The sequence below is a fragment of the Onychomys torridus genome, chromosome 4 (assembly GCF_903995425.1).
Source record: "Onychomys torridus chromosome 4, mOncTor1.1, whole genome shotgun sequence".
NCBI classification, from domain to species: Eukaryota; Metazoa; Chordata; class Mammalia; order Rodentia; family Cricetidae; genus Onychomys; species Onychomys torridus.
In genome coordinates, this window is record NC_050446.1 from 5098792 (window position 1) to 5121893 (window position 23102).

Here is a 23102-nt window from a genome sequence, read left to right on the forward strand (position 1 = left end):
ACATGTGGTCTGGAAGGACCCAGAAATGGGCATCACCTCAAACAGCTGCTAAGTCCTGCTGCGTGGAATGGAGCCGTTCTAATTTGTTTCCCATTGCTGTGAAAAACAAACACAAACAAAACAAACACAAACACAAACACAAACCGCTACAAGGGTAACCTGGAAGACTGACTTGGCGCGTCCATTCCTGTCATAGCCCATCACTGAGGAAGACAGGGCAGAAACCGACGAAGGCCATGCAGGAGTGTTCTTTCTCCATGGCTAGCTCCCCATGGTGGGCTGGGCCCTCCCACATCAGTTAGCATTGATCAAGAAAATGCCCCCACAGGCTTGCATACAGGCCGAGCTGATGGAGGCATTTTCTCAGTAGTGGTTCCCTCTTTCCTAATGATCCTAGCTTGTGTTGACTTGACAAAAACTTACTGGACAGGGTTCCTACTGTCCCAGAAGAAACAGAATATCATAGGAGAGCCAGGTCACCTACGCCACAGCCAGCAGCCCGGAGCTGGTGGGGCTGGAGGGTGGCGTCACCCAAGCACAGCCCTTACAAGGCTGTGTGTTTTATGGCCTTGGCGCACAGTTTATGGTTTACAGTGGCTGCAGGGAAATTGGATCAGTTCTGTTTTACTTGCCAAATAAAACAAATGTCAAAATAGTCAATATAAAATGTATTCTAATTTGGCTGAGTTAAGTCAGCGGCATTCAGAAGGATCACCTCCTGTATGCAAATGCTGTTGTGTGTTTCTTCCAGTCTCCTCTTTGGCTGGCTGTTGATTTACAGGCAGTGTGCGTGCCTGGGCGAGCCTCTTAAGTCATCTAGGTTTGCTGTTTTTATCTTTTGTGAGTTGGCTTTGGAATTTTATTCTTTTCCTATCCAGTATCTTTGATTTTTATTTATTTTTTTAAGAATTGCTAGTTACTTCAATTTTCTATTGAAGACAGGAAAGGCTGAGCATGCTGGGACTTTGTAGGGACTGACAGCTTTAAGATAACTTGAAGACTCAGCTCCCCCCATAGACTACCCCTGCCCAGATTCCCACACCCTACCCCTGCCCCTGACTTTCAGTCCGCTGTGTCCCAGCTCCAGGCCACAGAACTAAGGCAGACTGGCACCTCACTTCCATTCCTGTTTCCTCCTCTTGAGCTCGTGCTCACAGGAACCCTGGGCCTCCCCTGTGGCACCCCTCTGGGCTGCCTGTGCTCAGGTTACTGGGTGAGAGCCCCATTGTCACTGTCACAGCACAGGCTTCTCCAACAGTGAGGAACCATGTTGCTGCCCCTCCAGATGACTCCCCATCCGTGAGCACTGCCGAGTTTTTCAATCACAAGAGCACTAAGTGCTTGTGGGAAATTGGCAGAATATAGAACATAATGGAAAAACAAAACCCGTTTCCAGTGAGCACATTCTCATAACCTTTTGTTACATTTCCTTTGAGCTCATTCCCTGTGTACTTTTATGTAGGTGACATCAGCGCATATATAGCAAGTTCATGATTTTCCCATGGAGCAGTAAATCGCAAACATCAGGTACTTTGCTGGTCTTTGTGTGGGAACACCTGATCTGAGAACCAAAGCATAGCTGCCCGGAGCGTGGTGGTGGGGTGCCCTCTACTGGCCACCTAGAAGGTGGCAGGATACTCGCTGGAGGGAGATGGAGTGGGTGGCAGATGAGCTGTCTCATGAGTCTGGGAGTGCATCTCAAAAGCCAAGAACATGTGCTCTGCCAACACTTGGATTTAAAGCATTCCCAGCAGCTTTTCGGAGAGCTATCATTTCCAACTTGACTTCAGACAAAAGGGGCATTTGCTGACCTTTTCACAGGTGACAGGCCATCACCTTCCTCATCCCAGCAGCACCCGAGCCTTCCCACTGCTGCAGGGGCAGTCATGGTGGAACTTGATCTGAGGCCCCTCCCTGCCTTCCTAATCAAAGGCCTCAGGGTAGGTAGGATGCTCGTTGGCGATGTCTGGTGAATTGAGCGTTGAGTTCAGTGGAATTTGTGTCAAAAGCAGTATAAAATAGCTTGGTAGAACTCACCCTCTGTACAGTAAGCCCTGGTTTCACCCACAAACCTCTGCTAGGTCTCTGGGGCAGGCCACTTGGTCCAGGACCTGGAGGCTAGATCTCCCTCCAGGCAGCAAGCATTCCACCCCTGCCCATCAGTGTCGGGTACATTATCCAGTAGGATGGGGTGACCTGAGGGCTGAGGACCCCTCTGCTGGGCTGGCCTTAGCTAAGTGAGCCAGCTCTGTGGAGATGGGGCGCTTCCTGTTCTGCTCAGGACTGCCACTTGGGGGCATAGGGTATGGATCTTGGTGGGCTGCTGGCCCTAGCTTGCTGAGCAGTGGGATCAGAAGCTTGATAAAGATGTCAGAGTCATGCTTATCAAACCACAGACAACACAGTCACTGGGGAGAGGGCTGTGCCAAGGATAGGGTCAATACTGTAGAACTCCACAGCTGCAGCACCCCTGGGGACCAGGAGGTAGAAGGCAGTGGGTGTAAAAAAGACCTCCCGAGGTCACATGGTCCACAGCACAGGACCAGAAGACTTGGCCCAGAGGTAGGGTGTGTGTGTGTGTGTGTGTGTGTGTGTGTGTGTGTGTGTGTGTGTGTGTGTGAAATGAGCTGATCCTGAGCTTGTGGCATGCACCCTGCTGTATATGGCCATGCTATGTTCCCATCACACCTGGCAGGTTCGGCAGAGAGTCATGTAAACTGCTAAACTGCACAGGTAGGCAGCTGGCTTCAGCTATTTAAATGGTTAACATTAGAGAGAGCATTTGTGAATGGAGAAGGGGGGGAAGCTAAGGTGGGTCGAAGGTGACAGATTTGGGACATCATCCCCCACCCCCGCCCCAAGACTAGGTCTCTCCATAACCTTGGGACTTACTAACTTGTTATGTAGACCAGAGACCCACCTGCCTATGCCTCCTGGGTGCTGAGATTGGAGACATGAACCACTGCACTGGTTTTCAACATTTCCTTTTTAAACAAACAGCTGGGCGGTGTGGCACACGCCTTTAATCCCAGCATTCATGAGGCAGAGCCAGGTGGATCTCTGTGAGTTCGAGGCCAGCCTGGTCTATAGAGCAAGATCCAGGACAGACACCAAAACTACACAGAGAAGCCCTGTCTCGAAAAACCAAAAAAAATACAAATAAATAAATAAATAACCTCACAGAAGTGGGCTCTGTGGCTTGACGGAACCATTTGGGGGGGGGGGGGAGGTCATGAGCTACTGCTGAGGGTTTGGTGGGAGGTATCCCTCAGATGTTCATAGTGTTGAAGGTGAGACTGTTTGTGTGTGTAACTAGATCATGATAGTGTTGAGTTAATCAGAAACTAATTTACTAATGGATTCGCAGTTGAACAGGTGATTGGGAAATGGTAGACACTGGAAAGGTGGGGCTCGATAAGAGGAAGTGAGTCACTGGAGTCTCCCCCCCAAGCCTCCCTGCTTTCTGGCCACCTTGAGGTGAGAAGCTTTACTCAGCTACATGTTTCTCTCCACCCCAAAGCAACAGAGCTGGCTGACTATGAAAGATTTGCACCTATGAGCCAAACCTTCTCTGTCTGACATTGTTTATCGGGGTATATTGTCACACTAGCAGAGAGAGGTGGGGTCTCTCAGACCTCCATGCCACTGGAGGAATCATGCTTCTCACACCTTAGTCAGGAGGTGTCCATCTCTGCTCCTGGCCTGGTTGAGCTCCTGGTTGCTGTGATGAAATACCCTGACGATGCAGCTGAGGGAGCAAGGGTTTCTTTAGCTCATTCTCTTTAGCCTTTAGCTCCAGGCTGCAGTCCATCACAGAGGAGGCCAGAGCAGCAGGAGTCGGGAGTTGGTCACGTCACCTCTAGAGCCAGGAGCAGAGAGCTGCGAATGTTGTGCCGCAGGCTTGCGCTCAGCTAGCTTCATCCACTTTAGACAGTTCAGGACCCTACCTAGGGAATAGTGCTGCCCACTTTTGTGCTGGGTCTCCAAACATAAGTTCACAGACTCAGGATAACTCATCATCACGCCCTCGGGCCAGTCTAATTTAGACAGTTCTTCACTGAGACTTCTCCCAGGTGTTTCTAGATTGTGTCAAGTTGACAAATTAAAACCGCCTGTCGTGCCCCCTCCCTTAGAAATTCAGGTTCAGCAGACAGCGTGCTGTGGCAGCCTTGGTTAAGGGTATGTTGGGAGGGCTCAGTAGGCGTTGGCCACCGAGACCTGCTCCAGATCCCACAGGCACTGCCCCTTGCTCTCAAGTGCTGGTGTCAGTGACAGGGTCTCTGGGAGGAGGAAAGCTGCTCCTGTGGCATGCCTGGGATAGGTGCAGACAGGCCTTGCAGAACACCCAGGTATCAGTGGTGCTGACACTGTGTCTCTGGCCAGCACTGGTGTGTTTAAACGGTTGCTATAGGATCCCCTCCAGTGCCCATCTGAAGTAAGTAGCTAGGAACCCAGAGTGCTGGACATGCTGATTCAGTTCGTTTGTGGGCAGACCTTGAATGGGGGCTGCCTAGAAACTAGAACACATGCACACAGTGGCTGGGTGTTGCCCTACTTACAGGCCTGGAGTATGAGTCCTTGTTTGTGCGCTGTGGTCATGTAGGAGAAACCCTACCAGGCCTGCCTGTCCTTCATGAACATCTGACCCCCAGGAGAGAGGACTGTCTCACCAAAAGCCACAGAGTGCACTCCACGTTTTCCAGTAGGGGGTCATAGCATCACCCCCTCAAAGTGCAGCTGCTTGGAGCCATTCCCAGGTGTCAGTCAGCCAAACTGGCCTCTCTGCGGCCTGGTGCTTGCTGCTTAGAGGTGTTTGGGGATCTCCCAGTGATTTGCCAGCTCCCAGAAAGTTGTCAGTTGGTTTCCAAGTGTGTTTCTCAGTGACAGACATAATTGTACTCAACTCTTTGCATGGGTGTTATCATTCCATGACAGACTCTGAGAAATGGGGCAATTCTGACAGCACTTCATCTTCCTCCCGGGACAGCACGGCTCAGTCACAACTTTTGCATGTCGTGTCAGGTTTCAAGAACATAGATCCTGCTGACCTCAAAAATGGCTCCATCATTTGGGTCCCGGGCCGTCATCTAAAAGGTTAATGGCCCTTCCTGAAGGAGATCATGCCACCTGTTCTCACTGCTGTCACATCCCTGTCACAGCCCATGAGCCAAACAGCATCCTGCTTGCCCGACCCCGCCTCCCTGCAGGACCCAGGGCCCAGGTTAGCTGCCTCATGGAATGTCCCCTGCAAGCAGAGTCCTCATGTCTACACCGATAGCCTCAAATCTTCCAGCTGCCTCTGTCAGCTTTCAATTACAAGATCCTCTTTGCATCATAGATGTCTGCCACTTCACCTGCTGAAGCAGGACTGGAGTGAGAAGCCCACCAGCCCAGGGCAGGGAGGCTGTGTCTCCTCTTCCCGTGGTGGCTCACACTTCCTGTTGTGCATGGCGGGAGATGGCACTGCAGGTCTTTGCCTTTAAGAGTGCCTGGCAGATTCTGCATAGGGGAGGGCTCTGCCCTGAGGGTTGGGGTGAAATGCTGTGGTGTGGTGTAAGGTCGCCATGTGCACCCTACCTCCTGGTCAGGCTAGCAGAGAAGGCTCAGAATTGGTTCCAAGGAACTGTTCCTCCCTACTAATGGTGAGCAGCCTTGGCATGCTCTGAGTTGGTCTTCCATGGTGAGCCACGGGCAAGTCGGAGGTGGGTGGGCGCTCTGCCCCGGTCCTGTCAAGAGAGCTTGGGGCTCAGCACCACTGCAGTTAGATTTTCTTTCCTTCACAAAACCCACCCAGATTTTGTTTTATTTGTTTAGTGAGATGCTTTTTAAGGTGCACACCATGGTGTAAAGCTTCTTTGCCCAAGGTGCACAGATGTTTGCTCTGAAGTTTGAATCCATTGTGTGCCTCATACCACTCCCTAGAGAGGGCCGGCAGCTGGCTGTTAGAGGAGCTCCAGAGCTGGGGCAGGGGTGAGGCTGCTGCAGGAACCAGGCCTGGGCTCCAGAGCTGGGGCAGGGGTGAGGCTGCTGCAGGAACCAGGCCTGGGCTCCAGAGCTGGGGCAGGGGTGAGGCTGCTGCAGGAACCAGGCCTGGGCTCCAGAGCTGGGGCAGGGGTGAGGCTGCTGCAGGAACCAGGGCTGGGCTCCAGAGCTGGGGCAGGGGTGAGGCTGCTGCAGGAACCAGGGCTGGGCTCCAGAGCTGGGGCAGGGGTGAGGCTGCTGCAGGAACCAGGGCTGGGCTCCAGAGCTGGGGCAGGGGTGAGGCTGCTGCAGGAACCAGGCCTGGGCTCCAGAGCTGGGGCAGGGGTGAGGCTGCTGCAGGAACCAGGGCTGGGCTCCAGAGCTGGGGCAGGGGTGAAGCTGCTGCAGGAACCAGGCCTGGGCTCCAGAGCTGGGGCAGGGGTGAGGCTGCTGCAGGAACCAGGCCTGGGCTCCAGAGCTGGGGCAGGGGTGAGGCTGCTGCAGGAACCAGGCCTGGGCTCCAGAGCTGGGGCAGGGGTGAGGCTGCTGGGGTCCAGCAGTGACTCATTCTGGCAGCCCCTATGAGAGTGCTCACCTGTGCTAGCCTCTTCCTTGTGAAGAGTTAGGCTGGACGTCCTCCTGGCCCATGGTGGCCCCAAAGAAGACTGACCACCCAAACAGCAGTGATGGCGGTAGGCTGGCACCGTGAGTTGGAACCTTTCAGCTGTGCCATTTCTTCTGATACAAGAAGTGGTTGGGATGAAATGTGGCTGCAGATTGGTTAAGACCTCTGAGTCCCAGGTGCCCAGCATGTGGGAAACAATTTCAGAACTTATGTATTGACTGTATAATGTGAGCTGGTGTAGAGCTAGGAGTCACTATGTACTTACCACCTTCTTTTCACCTCTTGTATTGTCTATACAGCCCTCCTGTCACCCAGCCCCAGATGGCAGAGACCCACACAGCAGTGCTGGGTTGCCCAGCCGTCTCAGGGACTTTATAAGCAATAAACAAACATCCTAACAATAGCTCCATGGGGCAGGCACTGCTGTCAGCCCCATTTTAAGTAGAGAAATGGATATTAAAGAAATGAGGTTCCTTTCCTAGTGTCTACAGCTGGTATGTCAGATCTCAGCCCATATCAGCCCAGATCTCAGCCCATAGGCCAGCTCCCTTCAGCCTGCGGCCTCTCCTGTGCCCACAGCCTGTGACTACATGGCCCTTGGTTGTTGAATTTATTGAGCTTTCATTGAGAACTAGGCCTATACCTGATTGAGAGACAGCCCTCTGGCACTCAACTGTCATAAACAGGCAGCTTCTCCAGGCTCCAGACCAGCAGTCAGAGTGGGAGGCGTTGGCAGGGACATCGCCTCCCCAGGCCCCCTGGCTGGACATGACATCAGCATCTGAATTCACACTAAAGGGATCCAGTGTGTGCCCTTGAGCTGCTGGCCGAAGGCAGTACCGTCCATACCCAAAGGTCCCATGTCATCATCCCTCACACAGCTCCACCACCCTACTTCGGCAGGGTTCCGGGCAGTATTGTTGATTCCGGACCAGAGAGAGTCTTGTTAAAGCCACCTTCCCAGTAAGGTGCTGGTGACCAGAGCCTTCCACCACTTCTGAAGCCAAACCAACTTCGTGCTGCTGTCGGGGAATTTTGAAGGAGAAATTTCATTAGAATGCAGTTTGGTATTGTTCAGTATGAATGATGACTTTAGGCTGAGCAATACACTTTTAGATATTAATTTTTAATATGGCGTCTTGGGAAGTCAGGGCTTCTGTTTAATGAAGAATTGACTATTAGTCAATATGGCTCCCACCTCTGAGCCACAGCGGCTGTCAGTCCCTCACACCAGGTTTGAACAAGGTGTCTGCTGCTTGCAAATTTGCTAGGACGCTATGCTGTAGTTCATGTGACATAGAGAGCGTCTCATTTCTCACGGTGATAGTTGTGTGGCTTCTGCATAGAGGTTGTCCTGGAAAGCTGGGTTGTGGATGCCAAGTCCTTCCTGAGGCTCACTCTCCAGTGTACCCTGCTCTTCGTGCGGTCAGCCCCCAGCTTTGGAGAAAGGGCTTTTTCGGGATTATGAAAATAGTTCGTGCGTCAGGCTCACTTTGGGGTTGGTTTTGTGAACCTGGCCACTTAGAGGAGGATGTTTTACCTTTTATCAGAGTGGAAGCTGACAGTCTCTGTGTAGGTAGCTCTGTAGAATATTTCACTTGGGTCTCTAGTGGAAATCTGAAACAGTAAAAATGAGCATTCGCCTGCACTCTTTCCTGGGGGGCTCACCTCCCTCCCCTCTAGACTGCTCTGTTTCAAGACAGGGTTTCAATTATTAATTTGGATATTTAATAAAATCCTTTGCCTTCAGTAACTTTCAGAAAACCTTTTGAGTTTATTTGGGTTGAATTTTTGCCCATGGGTTAGGTAAAATTCAATTCAAAGACCCTTCTTGAACGGCATATGTTTTCTTTCTAGTTGAATGGTATTAATAGTGATTATTAGAATAAATACAGTTGTTACCATTTCAGCTACAAGTTTCTGAGCATCCTGTGTTAGGCATCATATAAATGCTTAAGTGCATGTCTGTGGTTGTGCGCATGTGTATGTGCATATATGTGCATGTGTGTACATGTACATACATAGCTTTTATCTTTTCCAAGGTAAACAATGCAGTCTCTCTTTTAAGAGAGAAGACTGACCTGCAAAGAGTGAGGCTTAGGAGAAGCCAGCACTAGAGTCCAGGACCACAAGCACACCCTGCTTCCTTCAATGAGCCTCGGGCCTCCTGGTTTTTCAGCCTTTTGCCTCTGTGTTTCCTATAGCCAGCAGGTATGAACTGGTGCCAGACCAAACACAGCTGTCCAGCCCATGGCCACATCGCACTTCCTCCTTGCCAGAAACTTATTCTGCTAACCAAGATGTTTTCCATGGCTCTTAAGATGGAGCAGGCTAGAGGAGGAAGCTGTTGCCGGGGTTCTTGGTTGGGTCTGGGGCTTCGAGTGCTGCCTGGCCGCTTGCCTGCCCTGGGCTCTCACACATGCAGCTCGCTATGGGCTTGGCTGCTGCTCTGGAAATTCGGAAAGGCGGCCATGTCAGCTGGAAGGAGATGAAAAGCAAGTGGCACCCATGTGTTCCTGGTTTTTAGAAGTTGGGTCAGCGAGGTTTAGTGACTCTTTAAATATTTCAGTTTATAGGATTAGACTTGATCATCTGGGATGGAAGGGTGCGGCCTGGCCAGGCTCTTTTTCTCTTCATTTCCTTCATATGGGAGGTAGGTGTTTGGTGTTGCAGGGTCTGACTGTGATAAAACTTAAGTGTAGTGAATAAATACAGTGAATCAGAGTGCCATGCAGCTCTGAGAGTTTGCTCCCCTTTTTAATTTTTTTGGAAATAATTGTGACTTGAAAAATAGCAGATTGCTACAGGATTATAAGCTGGTCAACAGAAAATCCCCCAGGCTTTGGGTGAACAGATCGTCTTTGGCCATTCTGCAAGGAAGAAGTGTTTACTCTGTCTGTCTGAGTCCCAGTGGAGGATCGACAGGATCCCACAGTCTGTTGAAGAGTGTTCGTGGGCAGTGAATGAAGCCATGGTTGTTTCTAATCCTAGGATACTTAAGGAGCTGGGGATTTCAGTGGCTCCCAGGTCTCCCCACAACACAGCAAGAACCTCAGGTTTTCCACAGAAGATGAGCATACCACTAGGGTGTGTACCCCTGCCAGGATATGCCCTCAGTCACAGCATGGACAGCTGGGGCAGTGTGTGGTCACCACCATGTATACCAGCCCAGTGTCCCAAGCAGGCCCCCTGCCTTCCTCCCACTCCAGGTCAGTGACAGCTCTGTGTGTCCACTGTCATTTCCTGTCATGTTCCTTGGAACATGATCACTCTTCATACCTCTTGGATTCTAAATATCAGAAGTAATTTGTCACTTTCAAAGAGCGTGTCATTAATAACCATTATTTAAAACTGTCGAGTCTTCGGGGTGTGTGTGTGTGTGTGCGCGCGCGCGCGTGTGTGCCTGTCTGTCTATCTGTCTGTCTGAGTTAAATATACAAAAACTTGGCCTTGCTGGTGGCAAACAGTGCCTCCACATTGGTGGATCCAGCCTCCTCCCACCCACAAGTGAGTTGTCCCTGTCTGCCTTTAATCCCCATGAGGGTGGGTGGCGACAGAGACTGGCCTCCTGGAACTCATTAGTATTATTGGCAGAGACAGGATTGTAAATTGAGAATTTTTTTCTAACAGCTCGGAAAAAAAAAAAAAAAATCCCTATTTAACTATTTCATTTTATTGTCCTTACAAGAGAGAGAAGGAAACAGTAAATGAGGAACTTCAGATCTAACTGGGTGTGGACCCTGCGAGGTTGCTATAAATGCTACAGAGATGGCATCTGGTCACCCTGGGGCCCAGGGCCAGGGGAGCATCCCCAAACCTGCAGATGGGTGGTGGTTACGAAGACAGCATTGCCACTCAGTGTATGCTGATGCACGTTGTTCTTCTTAACATTAAAATTCCACTAAAGCACTAATAATTACTGTTAATGCCGTCTAGTGGAGAGTTACAGTAAAGGAGCAGTAGTAGAAACAGTGTTTAAGAGAGAGCTGCCGGCACGATAAGAATGCAAATAAGCGTTATTAGCCTAATGATTTTGCCGTCGCCATGGTGGTGCGGCAGCAGTGTTGTGAATATGTCATCCGGCGCCCGTGAATTTGGAAAGTGTGTCAAAACACAACTTCAATTAGTTTGCTCTAATTATGGCTCTGGAGAGTTTGTGACTACATCACTCCTCATTAAAAGCGAGATTTTCTTATATGGATTAATGTAATATACAAAGGAAAGTTTCAGAGTTCCTGACGCCATTTGCTCAGAGCGGGCCTGATGATCCAGGGGTCTCCTTCTGTGACCGGACTTAGGTCTGGTAGCTGTGGTGAGAGGGGCTAGGTGGTGTTGGACTGTATGGAGTGGTTCCTTCCCTCTGTCCTGCTGAAGGGACCATTGCAGAGGGAGGTAGAAGGCCGCCCAAAAGCAGCTGATGGAGCCATTTAAATCATCAGTTAAGATATTTGCTCCTGTGGCCCAGTCTGTCGCTGATCCTTTGCATCTCCATGGAGCTCAGAAGAAGAGGCCTTTAGCCTGAGTGAGGGCTGAAAGTAGAGGTGTCTTGGAGGAGAGAGTTCTTACTTTGGGTTGTGTAATCACTGGGGTGGAATGTAATGAAATGCCAACCAAAGCCTTTTTGTGGGAACTGAGCATACAGTTCAGTCCATGAAGTGCTTGCCAGGCAAACATAAAGACCTGAGTTCAATACCAGAACCAACATGAAAAACCAGGTGTGGTGGGTGCCCTGAGCACACTATGCCAGAGACACAGCTGAGCAGGTTTGTGTCTTCCCACAGAGTCAGAATCTACTGAATAACAATAAACTCACAAGGTTGAATGGTTCTAATGATAGCAATTTGTCATCAACCTGCCTTCCATGGTACCTTAGCCAAGGCACATTAGTTTTAGAGGCTGTCCTGGATCTCACTCTGTAGACCAGGCTGGCCTCGAACTCACAGAGATCCACATGGCTCTGCCTCCTGAGTGCTGGGATTAAAGGCCACTGCCACCCGGCTCATTCCTCTCTTAGTTACTAATGTTAACTCTCATATTACACAACACACCATAAGCATGTCTTTGTATATAGATGTGGTTTATAAAAGAATATATAAGTTAGAAGTCCGGCTAAGAGTCCATATTGATTAACTGATGAATCAGACCAGTGCCAGCAGGAAGCTGCTGTGGGAGCTGTGGGTGACGAGTAACTTGGCTGTCTTGACCACTTTGGGCAAGTCTCAGGACTGCTCCAGGCCTCTGTTCCTCCTTCTCTAAGATGGGGTAATGGCATCTCCTTGCAGGCCTGGCTAGAATTAAGCGGGGGATGTAGGTAGGCCTGTTGCAGCTGAGGCGCCATCAGCTCACAGCTCGTCGCTTCCTCCTCTTCAGGGTCCATCTCAGAATTGGGTCCCTGCAGGCCTAGTTCACACTCTGGGATCTTTGTTTGGCTTCCTTCTATTGCACACAGTCTTAACTCTTCCTACCTCCCTAGTCTCAGAACCAGGACAGGGCAGGACAGGGCAGAGCGGGCCATCTCCTCCCACAGAGCCAGCGTGCTCTCAGGCAGGGAGCAGCTGAGAAGGGGTTAAGATAGTAATTGTGTAAGTCTTCCAGGCTTTCTCCCAGTTCTGCGATAATTTGATGAAGAACTTCACCCTAATTAAATATTCAAATTAGGAATAAGTGTCAATATGGCTTCCCATTGCCTGGAACGATGATTAATTGTATTCAAAACTCCAGTGGCCGCCGTAATCTGAGCCGAACCATTGTACCTGATTATTTCTGTGCTGCATTTGCCATGTTTTTGTTTTAAGATTTAAACTAGTAATTGATTTGCCATATGCTGTTGAGCCACACAGTAGGAACTCGGTGCGCTGGGGTCTCCTTGGCCTTCCTGTGACAGCTTTTGTTCTTGTTCTTTCGGCTTGTCCAATGCATTATGCTATGGTGGGGGCCGGGGGTGGCCCATGAGGGAAACTCACTGTGTAGTCAGGTTGGTAGGCTGGAATCATATTGATCAAGGCAGATGAGTGGCTGGGATGGAAGTGAGAGGTTCTGCAGTGTGCTTTGCAGTCCCTCAGTGAGGTTACGTGGTGTAACAGGGAGAGCATGGTTCCCATGGGAGCCCAGCCATTTTCTTTAACTGTGTGACTTTGGGCAAGTTCCTTAACCCCTCTGAGTCGCTTTGTCCCCACCTGTACCCTCCTGGCTTGTTTAGAGACGGCTGTGGGGCATGTGGGACAGTGGCAACTGTCATGGCCTCAGGTGCTTGCAGGGACAAAAGCCCCCAGCACTCTCCTCCTCCATTATCTAAGTCAGCACCCATCTCCTGCTTCTCCCTCTCAGACCCTGCACTGCCTGGATCTTGCCATGTGACATCTTTGGAGTTGTTGTTTTGACACATGAATAGCTGCTGTCTTGTGGCCTGAGCCTTTTCTCTCGCCCCAGCTAGGGCCGTGCAGGAGACCCTCAACAGATGCTGGCTGTTCCCTGCCCTCATCGTTCTAAAACCAGCGCCTGCAACCTTAGACTCCTTTAGTCTTCGGAATGTAGAGCTTTTTCCTTGCAGTAGATTTGTGTACGTGTTTCAGTTTGTGGTAGAAGGTGCCCACGGGGACAATGTGCTGCACTCTGAGTTCTTAAACCATTGCAGCAACTAACACAGTGCTTATAGCAGGAGCCCAGGTAAAGATGAATGGACAGGGCTGGTGAGATGGCCCAGTGGGTAGGGACACTTGCCACTAAGCTTGACAGCCTAACTCTATTCCTAGAAGAGAACTAGCTCCCACAGGTTGACCTCTGACCTCTACATACATGCACACCACCGCACACAGTCATACACACATACACATAAATATAAAAATAAATCTAAAAGGATAAGCAATTGGACAGAGTCTGTGGGCACTTGTTAGTGCCCAGCCTGTGTGCGCACAGATAACAGCCCTCTCTCCCTGGGTGGGGCCCTGCTCGCTAGGATAGATAGGATTCGGTTTCTGTCTGGGTGTGGAAAGCATTTGAGTGAGGTAGGCTTACAGCACTCATTGCCTTCACTGGTGTGGAAATGTGTCACATCAGACTATAGAAACAGTGGTGCTGGCTTCTCCTGGATGTGGCCTCCGAGAGCAGCAAGAGAAGAAAAGTCACGAGTGAGGATGAGACTGGCCCTGCAGCTGTTGGAGCCTTGCTCTTTCCAAGGAAGAGTGGCCTCCGGCTTCGCTGGGACCCTTTTGAGCTCAGTCCCAGTGCAGGTGCTCAGAGGACCCGGAAGCAGGAGCCAGGCTGGGAGGTCTGAGAGAGGGGTCTGCATGCCGGCCAGGCCCTTCCAGCTGAAAACGATCCATTTTAATTACCTTCAGGGTGAGTCAGCCTCTGAGCATATGGTCCTTAAGAAGCGAGGGTCCCCAGACTGTCAGTGAGTGTGGGCACTGGCCAGGGACCTCTTTCTGACACTGTTGACCAGCTTGTAGCACGGATGCTCCGAAAGGTGCTGATTAAAATGCCAGCAGGTGCAGTGGAGGGCCCGTCCTGTGACTCCACACCCTGCTCGCACCAGGTGTTTGATCAGCCTTTTTTATTTCATTAAGAGGCCTTCATTAAGCACGTCCTCACACCTGGTGCTGAAGTGATGCATCGCAGCCGACTTTTTCCCAGTGGTGTTTTGTGTGAATAAAAGGGAATTTCATGTAGCCGTTTGCCTCGCCGCCACCACTTTAACTCAGTTACTGGTGCGTTTCCATCCTTCTTCTGCTGTCCTCAACTCTCCTTCATGCACTGCCCAGGGTCATGTCCCCCAGTCCCCCAGACGCATGGCGTAGATGGTAAGACAGCTATCACATTAGTGCTGTGCTGGGGCTGTCCCCTGTGCCTCTGCTAGAGTCCTGCCCACAGCTTTGAGAGTCTGCCCTGGCTTTGCCGTTGTTTGTTGGAAACACTAGCAGTGAAAAGCATGGGTGGGTATGCTCTCCCTTCAGGATTATTGTGATGACACAAGACTGGACACTCTTCTGGCCTGTTGACACTGCACCTATGTGCAGAAGTAGCTTGTCCCTCAGGGCTGGTCATGACATGCTGTTTTGGAACTGCCTAGCAGCTGTGTTAACTCACCCAGCTCACTCTTCCCTTCTTGTTCTGCCCCCGGTTAATGTTGGGAAGTCGTCAAAGCTCAAAGACTTGTTCCTGCCAGCTGAGGTTCCACTCCACACATGGTCTCCCCAGTCCCTCACTCAGCCCCTCCCAGCCCTAACCCCCACACTCACTGCTTCATGTCTGTGTAACTTTCCATGGTGGCTTTACAGTGTCTTCAGGTTTTCGTGCACCTTCACAGTCCGTGCAGAGTTGGCACCCAAATCAACATCCAGCAAACTATGTCCACCTTCTTAGCCCAGTGGCTAAGGAGCTCCCACCCCACCCCTCAGCAGTCTGGGGCAACCTCAGCACCTGGCTCCTGAGCTGGTCAGGGATTGCATACTGCCTTTCCAGATCGTTGTTTCTATCTAAAGCGCCCATTTCCCACAGTTCTCACTGCCTCACGTTCCCAGAGGGAGCGAATCATCCAGTGTTTTATTTACCCTGTCTGCTTCTCATTCCTACGCTTGAAATCACCTGGAGCATTTGGTTTTCGTTGTTTTCTTTTGTGTTTGTGTTTTTGATCCAGGAGCTCACTATGTTGCCAGGCTAGCCCTGAACTTCTGAACCAAGTAATCCTCCGGCTTCAGCCTCCTTAGTAGCTGGGTTGGCAGCTCCAGTTTTAATGCACTTATTCCAGAGAAAGAGGAGGCAATGCTTTGCAGTGTCTTCAACTGGAAGAAGTGAAAAGGTTTTCATGACACCGCTTGTTACCTTTCAGACTCGGAGTCTCTGCCCTCCTCCTGTCACTCAGTGTGACAGGGAGAGTCTGAAGGCCCTGTTGCCTGCTCTGGAATTCCATGAGCTCCCTCATCTTTGCTTCACAGGTCTTCACTCTTACACAGGAGAGTGTTGTTGCTTTGTTGAAGTGGGATTTGCATGTTGTAAGCTGTATATATGTTTGAATGTGGATGTGTGTACACATGTGAGACCCTCACCAAAACCAAGGTCACAAGTGTGTCCCCCACAAGCCCTCTGTGCACCCCTGTAAAGCATCCCTCCTCCTCTGGGCAACCACTGGTCTGGCTCTGGATTATATGCATTTTCTAGAATATTCTAGAAATGCTGTCATCTCATACATATTCCCTTCTATCCTGTTTTTCTCAACAAAGCTGCCCTGAGATTGATCCATTTTGCATTTTGTCTGTTCCTCTTTAATTGATGGGTGACAGCATAGTATGACAAGTCACCCAGCCCAATCACCTGGAATTACACATCTGTCTTGATCTTAGTATTTTCACTATGGCAAATCAAGCCAGAGTACATTTGTGAACAAACACACACTTCCATTTTTCCTCCTCGGTACATTATGTGACTAGGAGTAGCCAACTTTGAAAAACTAAAGTGAAACTGCTTTCTGACATGAGTGTACTGCTGCTCCTGCCGGTGCCACCTGAAGGATCTGGCTACCCATGTCCTTGCCAACAGTTGCCAATATCCATCTTCCTCACTCCAGCTGTTCTGAAGGTAAAAAGGGCTGCACTGTGCTGTGAACATGCATGTCACTCCTGACTCATGATTAGTCAGTCAATGGCAAATTTGGTATTTGTTTTTCCTTAGGGATGCGTCAGTTCCAATGCTATGGTCATTCTATCCTAGGGTAGCTTCTGTTAGGTTGTAAGTGAAGAGACTGCCCAGCATGGTGAGCATGGCTCCGGCAGGCCTTGCCCTTCTCCCATTCCCTCTGCCTTGCTAAAATCCTTTAGATTACAGTCCCAAAGCTAGCCACCAAGGTCTATTTGGTCAGTTTGGCCACTTCCTCCTCCTGAGGCTGACTACCAAGGTCCAGCAATCAAAAGCTCCCTTTGATTCACCTAATTAACATGTCCAATTAAAATTAAACACCTCATCCTAACTTGGGTTTCCCCTTTCCCTTTATAAACCGCCATTTGCCTAAGGGCCATGCCTGTTCCTCTCTATCCAGAGGCCGTCCTCTGTCCCTTTGGACAGATGTCCCTCCCCCTTTCTCTTCCCCCCTCCCCTTCCCCTCACCCCCATCTCCTCTACCACTGCATCCTAGCCCATCCTAACAGAGGCCTCCCCTTCTTCTCCTCTTAAAATGACACCTGCAGCATCATTGGCTGCTGTTTTCGAGTCAGAAAGCAGACACTTCAACTTTTCTTCCTGCTTAATAAAGGGTCTCTCCGTGGAAACTGGTGTTTGGTGTGGTCTGTGCCTACCCGGGGTCTGGAAGGGAGCCCCCGCTGTGTGGGGGTCCCCGCTGTGTGGGAGTCCCCGCTGTGTGGGAGTCCCCGCTGTGTGGGAGTCCCCGCTGTGTGGGGTCCCTTCCAGTAAGTTCTGAATACGCCCCAAGGCGAAAGCCAGGTTTGTGCCCATTTTCTCCAGGACCAGCATTTGTTGTCATTTTAAAAACATTTGTTTTTATTATTTTGTGATTATGTGTGTGAGTATTTCTATGTGTGGTGTGTACATGTAAGTGCAGGTGCCTGCAGAATCCAGAAGAGGGTGTTGGGGCCCTTGGAGCTGGAGTTGTGGATAGTTATAAGCCATCTGATGTGGGTGCTCCACAAGAGCATGCTGTGCTTTTAACTGTTGAGCTAGCTGCCCAGGCCTCCGTTCAGTTTTTAGGTGCATGATTTCAAAGTCCGTTTATTAATTTTTTTAGTTTGTGCTAGTTTGGATTTTGTTTCCTTGTTTTGTTTTGTTTATGAAGCTGGCTTAGAATTGATTATATAACCCAGGCTGGCTTAGCGCTCACAGCAGTCTTCCTGCCTCTTGTATGCTAGGATTGTAGGTGTAAGCTACCACACATGGCTTGGTTTTTTTTGTTTGTTTGGTTGGTTGGTTGGTTTTGGGTTTTTTTGTTTTGTTTTGTTTTTGTTTGTTTGTTTTGTTTTTTTGTGGAGCTGAGGATCAAACCCAGGGCCTTGCGCTCTACCACTGAGCTAAATCCCCCGGTTTATGCTTTTTAAGGAAAGTCAAATAGCTCAATATTGTGGTAAGTGTTATGGCCTTGGACCCCATCCGGAATCTCAGGAGCCCCTGGTCCCTGGAGTACACATGGGAGTCTGCTGCCTCGGAAGGTGACAAAGCAAAGGGAGCTGTGCATGCCTGTACAGGGGACAGGACATGACAACATCAGCCATCTCTGGCTGCATGTTAGCCACTGCCCCCTCGCTTCTGCGGCTCCCCCTCACCCCCACCCCCCACCCCCCGCCGTCCTCAGCAGTTTGCAGAGATGGAGGGTCTGCTGCTGCCCAGCAGCACCATCCCCATTCCTTGTGACCACTGGGTCCACAAGATTGATGGTCACATTTTAAGAATTCACATAGACCTGGAATCAACACTAGAAAATACGGATTTAAATTAGCAAGGAAAAGGCAGAATCAAAAGAAATAAATTGTGCTGGCAACTACTGTCACATAATAAAATGTCATCTGTAACTGAAGGGCTTTTGTACAGGGCTGTCTGAGGCTTAGTGGCCATGTTAATTGAATAAGGTGCCTCACACTGACTCCGGGGCAAGAATGAAATTTCCCTTAGCATCTATTTAGCTGGAGCTGTTGTTGGCACAGCGTGATGCTCATCTGTTACAAAAACGCCAGCCCCTCTACACTGATGTAATGGTTCCAGAAGCAGATCTAGCCCCAGTCCTGTGGGTTCGGCCTGTCTCCCCAGGGCAGGTCCTGAGGAAGGAAAGCTGGGCAAAGGCTCTCTAGGGCTTGGAGGCTGCGCCGATGGCTTTCTGTCAACCAGATGGTGGACAAATTGTTACCTGACTCAAGTAGCAGTGTTGATCCCCAAGACTCCTGAGGGGAGGGCAGCTTGCCTCTTAGATTTCCTGGTCGTTAGGGGTGTCTCCACAGCCACTGTGTCTGCCTATGGAGTCCACTCCGTGATCCTGCAGTTTCTGTTACACCTTGGGCACCAGGTCACCGCCTGGAATATCTTGGTGGCATTTGAAGCTGTGCAGCCTTTGACATGGCTGCTCAAGAGCTAAGCAAATGGACTGGCCCCTGTGAAGCCCTGCCCTCCCTTCTCCGCCACAGTGCAGTGCCATGCTCTGGATTTGGTGAGTGCCTGGTGCCAGCAGGTTCCAGTTTCAATGTGGAAACTAGACTGTCCCCTCTTTTTCATGGGTGCCAGCTTGGTCCATCCAGCAATCTCCTAAGATTTGTACAAAGGCCTTGAACTGTTTGAGCACACAGTTGTACTGGAGCTTTAACTGTCCCCATTGTTTGCTAGCATTGGCTTTATAAGCCATGCTACAAGGAAAGTATTGACTGTTGAGTCAGAGGGCACTGCATTTTCCAAACCACTAACCAGCCCAGTCCTGAGGATGAGAAAGAGGCAAGTGGGGAACCTTGCTGGAAGAGTCCCAAAATTATCCCTAATTACAAGTCAAAATCGAATTTATTCATTCAGCAAGTCCTAGATAATTTTACAGGATCTCCCCTGAAGTATGCAAGTGTGGCTGTACAGGGCTTTGTTCTCAGCACTGGGGCTCTCGAGGGGAGAAGAAGTGATGGGGATCAAATTCTTTTCCACAGAGGGAGGGCTGTGCAGGAAGCAAGGGGGGGGGCATCATTAGAAAAGAATTCACGGGAGGGGGCATCTCTTTACCGGTAGCCAAGGCAGGCATCTGTGAGGCGGCCTGGCCAGAGAAACCAGCCTCTGGGAAGCTACAAAAGAGTGTTCCTGGCAGATAGAAATAGCAAGTGCAAAGGCCTGAGCAGGCACAAAAAGCTGAAGCTGGGATTGGCGAATGTGGGGTGGGAGCTGGGCTAAGCTGGCAGGGCCTGTGAGATGCGGTCCACAGCAGAGGAAAGTCCTGGTGGTCCGGCACTCGTTCTACTCTCAGGCCTCAGGAACCAGGACTTTAGGGCGGCGGTAACTTGAGGAAGGAAGGTTTATTTGGGCTCACCTTCTGAGGGTAGAGTCTGCCATAATGGTGAAGGCGTGGGGACAGCTGCGGTGCCTGGTCACTGTGTCCATAGTCAGGAAGCACAGATGAGCACCACCACACAGCTTGTTTTCTCCTTGTTCAACCAGGGACCCCAGCCTGTGGCATGGTGCCACTCGTAGTTGGGGTAAGGCTTCCCACCTCAACCTAATCTGGAAACTCCCTTCCTGGCATGCCCAGAGACTCGTTTCCATAGAGATGGAAAATGGCATCAAGTTGACAAGATTAACCCTCGTACCAAGTTAAAGGGTTCACTGTGAGTGGTTCCTGCTCTGCTTACATAACAACCTTTGTGTTCTGGGAGATGGCACATCCTTCAGAGACCATCCAGCTCCAGAGTGCTAGTACTAAGATTGAATCCCACATCCAGTGAAGTCTGGAGGGCAGTGTCCTTGACCCACAGAGGCCAGGCCACTAGCTGTCCATCTGTGTACAGTGAGCTGTCACTTGGGGTTGCTGTGCTAGTATGTGGCAGGGATCTTGAGTCTGTGGCATTGCTGGCTTCAGAAATATGGCCAGGACACTGCCATCCTGCCTGAATGACCTCTCTCCATCCTGATGGCCAAGTTCTAAGGCAGCATAGCTTTAAATAATAGTAATAGTTGCTATTACCTCTAGAAGACATAGGGATCCGCTGTCTCTCATTCCCAAATTTCTTACTGGTTTTGCTGTGGAGGAGCCTGTTACTCCTCTGTAAGTGATCATCTGTGGAGAAGTTAGGCGTTGGATGTGAGGCTGGCACCCTGTGTCTGACACTAGGAACCGGAACTCCAGACTCAGCTCCTCTTACCTGAGCACTGGGGATCTCTCCTCAGCCCCAAGTCCCTGCTTCCTTCCTGAGAGAGGAGTGTGTGCAAACAACATAGAAACTTGATTTCTGTTTAATACTTGTCCGCTGAGTGGCTCCTTCCTCAAAGATCTAGGCCTGTCTTTGCACTCTCCTAGTTGCACATCCCATGCCCCTCATGTCACCCCATGTACATGAACAGAAACTTCCCTTTCCCCTCGTGAGTTCCTGGCTGCCGTGGCCGCTGTGGCCACCGTGGCTGCCACAGCTCCTGCCTTCTTCCTTCGCCCAACTGCCTCTCTCCATGGCAGAGAAGCAGGGGACACACAGGTCCATTTGGGAAACGCCACACAGAGAAGTTTGATGAGTGAGCCAGTGGCAGTTGGTGCCACAGAAGGACCAAGAGGATTAAGTTCAACACTTGGTTGGGTTGACAAGTGTTCAGTAATTGCTCTGAGATAGAAACTGCCCTAGCAAATGGTGCAGAGTTGAGATCTGGCCCTGCTGTTGAGTACTGCTCAGCCTGGAGAGATCCATTCAGGCAGGCGGGTGAGGCCTTGAAGGGTGAACAGGAATTCTCACGTGATCACCCCACCAGCATCTTTGCTTTGAACAATAGCTGGGGATAGCCCGAGCATAGGTGACTGAGCTATTCCAAGCCAGCTCCTAGGCATCCTTCCAGGAAGCTAGTGGTGCTTGGTTGCCGGCACCTGCTGGGCCCTGTACCCCAACACAATAGCTCTCCTTGCCAGTATTGGCTGGAGGCAACGTGAGCATGTTGAGGAATGTGAATGTTCTTGACACAGGCTCACTTCCACTCTGTGCTCACAGGCTCCTACCAGCTTTGTGGACTTACGGAAGGGGCTTTCCTGAGCACCTCCTGAGTCCTCCAGCCGAGGGGGCACAGGACACAGTGGCTCAAAGCAGGGTGCCATGCTCACTGCCAGAGGTTGCTAGTCTCCTCAGCTGACCTGATAATAAAATCCTGGCCAGCTGTGGAAGCCGCTGTTCTGAGCCTGGGTGTTTCGGTCATACTGAGGCATTATATGCCACACTGAGGCCCCAGGCCAGACTCCCTGTCTCTGTGGAATGCCCTAAAGGTGGAAGAAAATGGCTGCTGGTTCCTTGAGAGCGCCAAGGCTGGGGGAGAAGATGGAGGTCTACAGAAGTACCTGCCCTGGCCACTGCCCACTGCTGGTCAACTACGGATGACATCATGTGCTTTCTGGTCAACTACAGATGACATCATGTGCTTTCTGGTCAACTACGGATGACATCATGTGCTTTCTGGTCAACTACAGATGACATCATGTGCTTTCTGGGTCCAGGGGCCACTGCACACTCCTGTAACCACCTTTCTCTCCTGTCTCTCTAGGCACATCTCACTAACACTACCGGCTACCTTCCGAGGCAGAAACAACACCAGTACAGACTATGAGTACCAGCTCTCCAATCTGTATGCCATATCAGGTATGCGGGCCACTATAACAGGCCAGTGCAGAGCTGTGCCTGTGGCCACTTTCTCCATGCTGCTACTTCTCACTCCCCTCCCCTCCCCCACCCTAGGCCTGCCTGGCCCTTCCCTGCAGGACCTGGCCTTCCCTCTCCTGTGTGTTGGAACTTAGAGAAAGGTCAAATGCACATCTGGCAGCTGACAATGGACCATGTGTGGGTATTTGAGGCTGAAGGAAGGCTGGGGGATACTCACCGCATACAGAGCAGTGCCAGGCTGCCCTGTTCCTGCCTCTCCTCACCTCAGGCTTCTCACAGCCTGCATGTGTCCAGCGGGGACACAGCCTCTCCCCCTCACTCCCCAGTCTGTGCCTGTGGCCTCTGTACTCAGCCTGGAAATGGACAGTGTTACTGTGGCAGGAACTTCACCAGGGAGGGGAAGTGGGGTGGCCTCGCTGCAGAACCGAGATTCATGGGGTGTGAGGCCATACAGGTGACTCGCTAAGAACACAGGAAACCCACAAACACCTCCCGTCGCTGGGCCCAGACAGGGGTGTCTGTCTGTCAAGAGAATGTGGTAAATGGTTGCCACTTACCAGCACACATCCTTAATGCTGAGTGACATCTCGAACACAGGAACATGACATTCATTCGTGTCCCATAATGAATCGGTTATTTAAAAGGTAATCTCCCCCTCTCTCTCCCTCTCCCTCTCTCTTTTTTCTAAAAACTGCAACTTGAAGGTACTAAATAGATGAACTCCAACAGTGGCATAATTCTTGTCAGTGCACGTTTCCCTTGTTATGATCACTACCTAATAGGTTTGGAAGTGAAAGCAGAGGCACGCTGTTCCATTTCTTGGCGACACTCCTGGTGGGAGGGGAGCCCCAAGTCTAGGCCCTGGCTGTACTCCAGGAGCCAGGACGGGAGGGTGAGTGTGTGTCTAAGAAAGCGTCTCTGGGGAGCATGGCTTCTGCACCATGGCTGTTTTAGGGGCGTCTTAAGGGGACTTGACAAGTGTGGGAAGTTGGCCTGTTCTGTACAAAAGCTGACTATTCCCATATGCTCAGTGGCAGAGCGGTTCATAACAGGACTGTGAAACCCAGGTCCACTCCTCAGACCAAGCAAGGACGGTGCCCGCACACACTTCTTTTCCTCGGCAGCTTGCAAACCTTCTGGCTTTGACACTGGGCAGCACCCACCATCCCTGTGTCCTTTGATGGGCTTCCCAGCTGTTCATGCTTCCT

General features: G+C 50.7%; 1 protein-coding gene across 1 annotated transcript in view; it reads left to right on the forward strand.

The window, feature by feature from the left end:
- Mvb12b (multivesicular body subunit 12B) overlaps positions 1 to 23102 on the forward strand; it is a 163185-nt gene that overhangs the window by 67341 nt on the left and 72742 nt on the right. The window contains exon 7 of the mRNA XM_036184112.1: positions 21779 to 21873. Within this exon, the coding sequence (XP_036040005.1) occupies positions 21779 to 21873 (95 nt within the window). The remainder of the gene's footprint in view (positions 1 to 21778; positions 21874 to 23102) is intronic.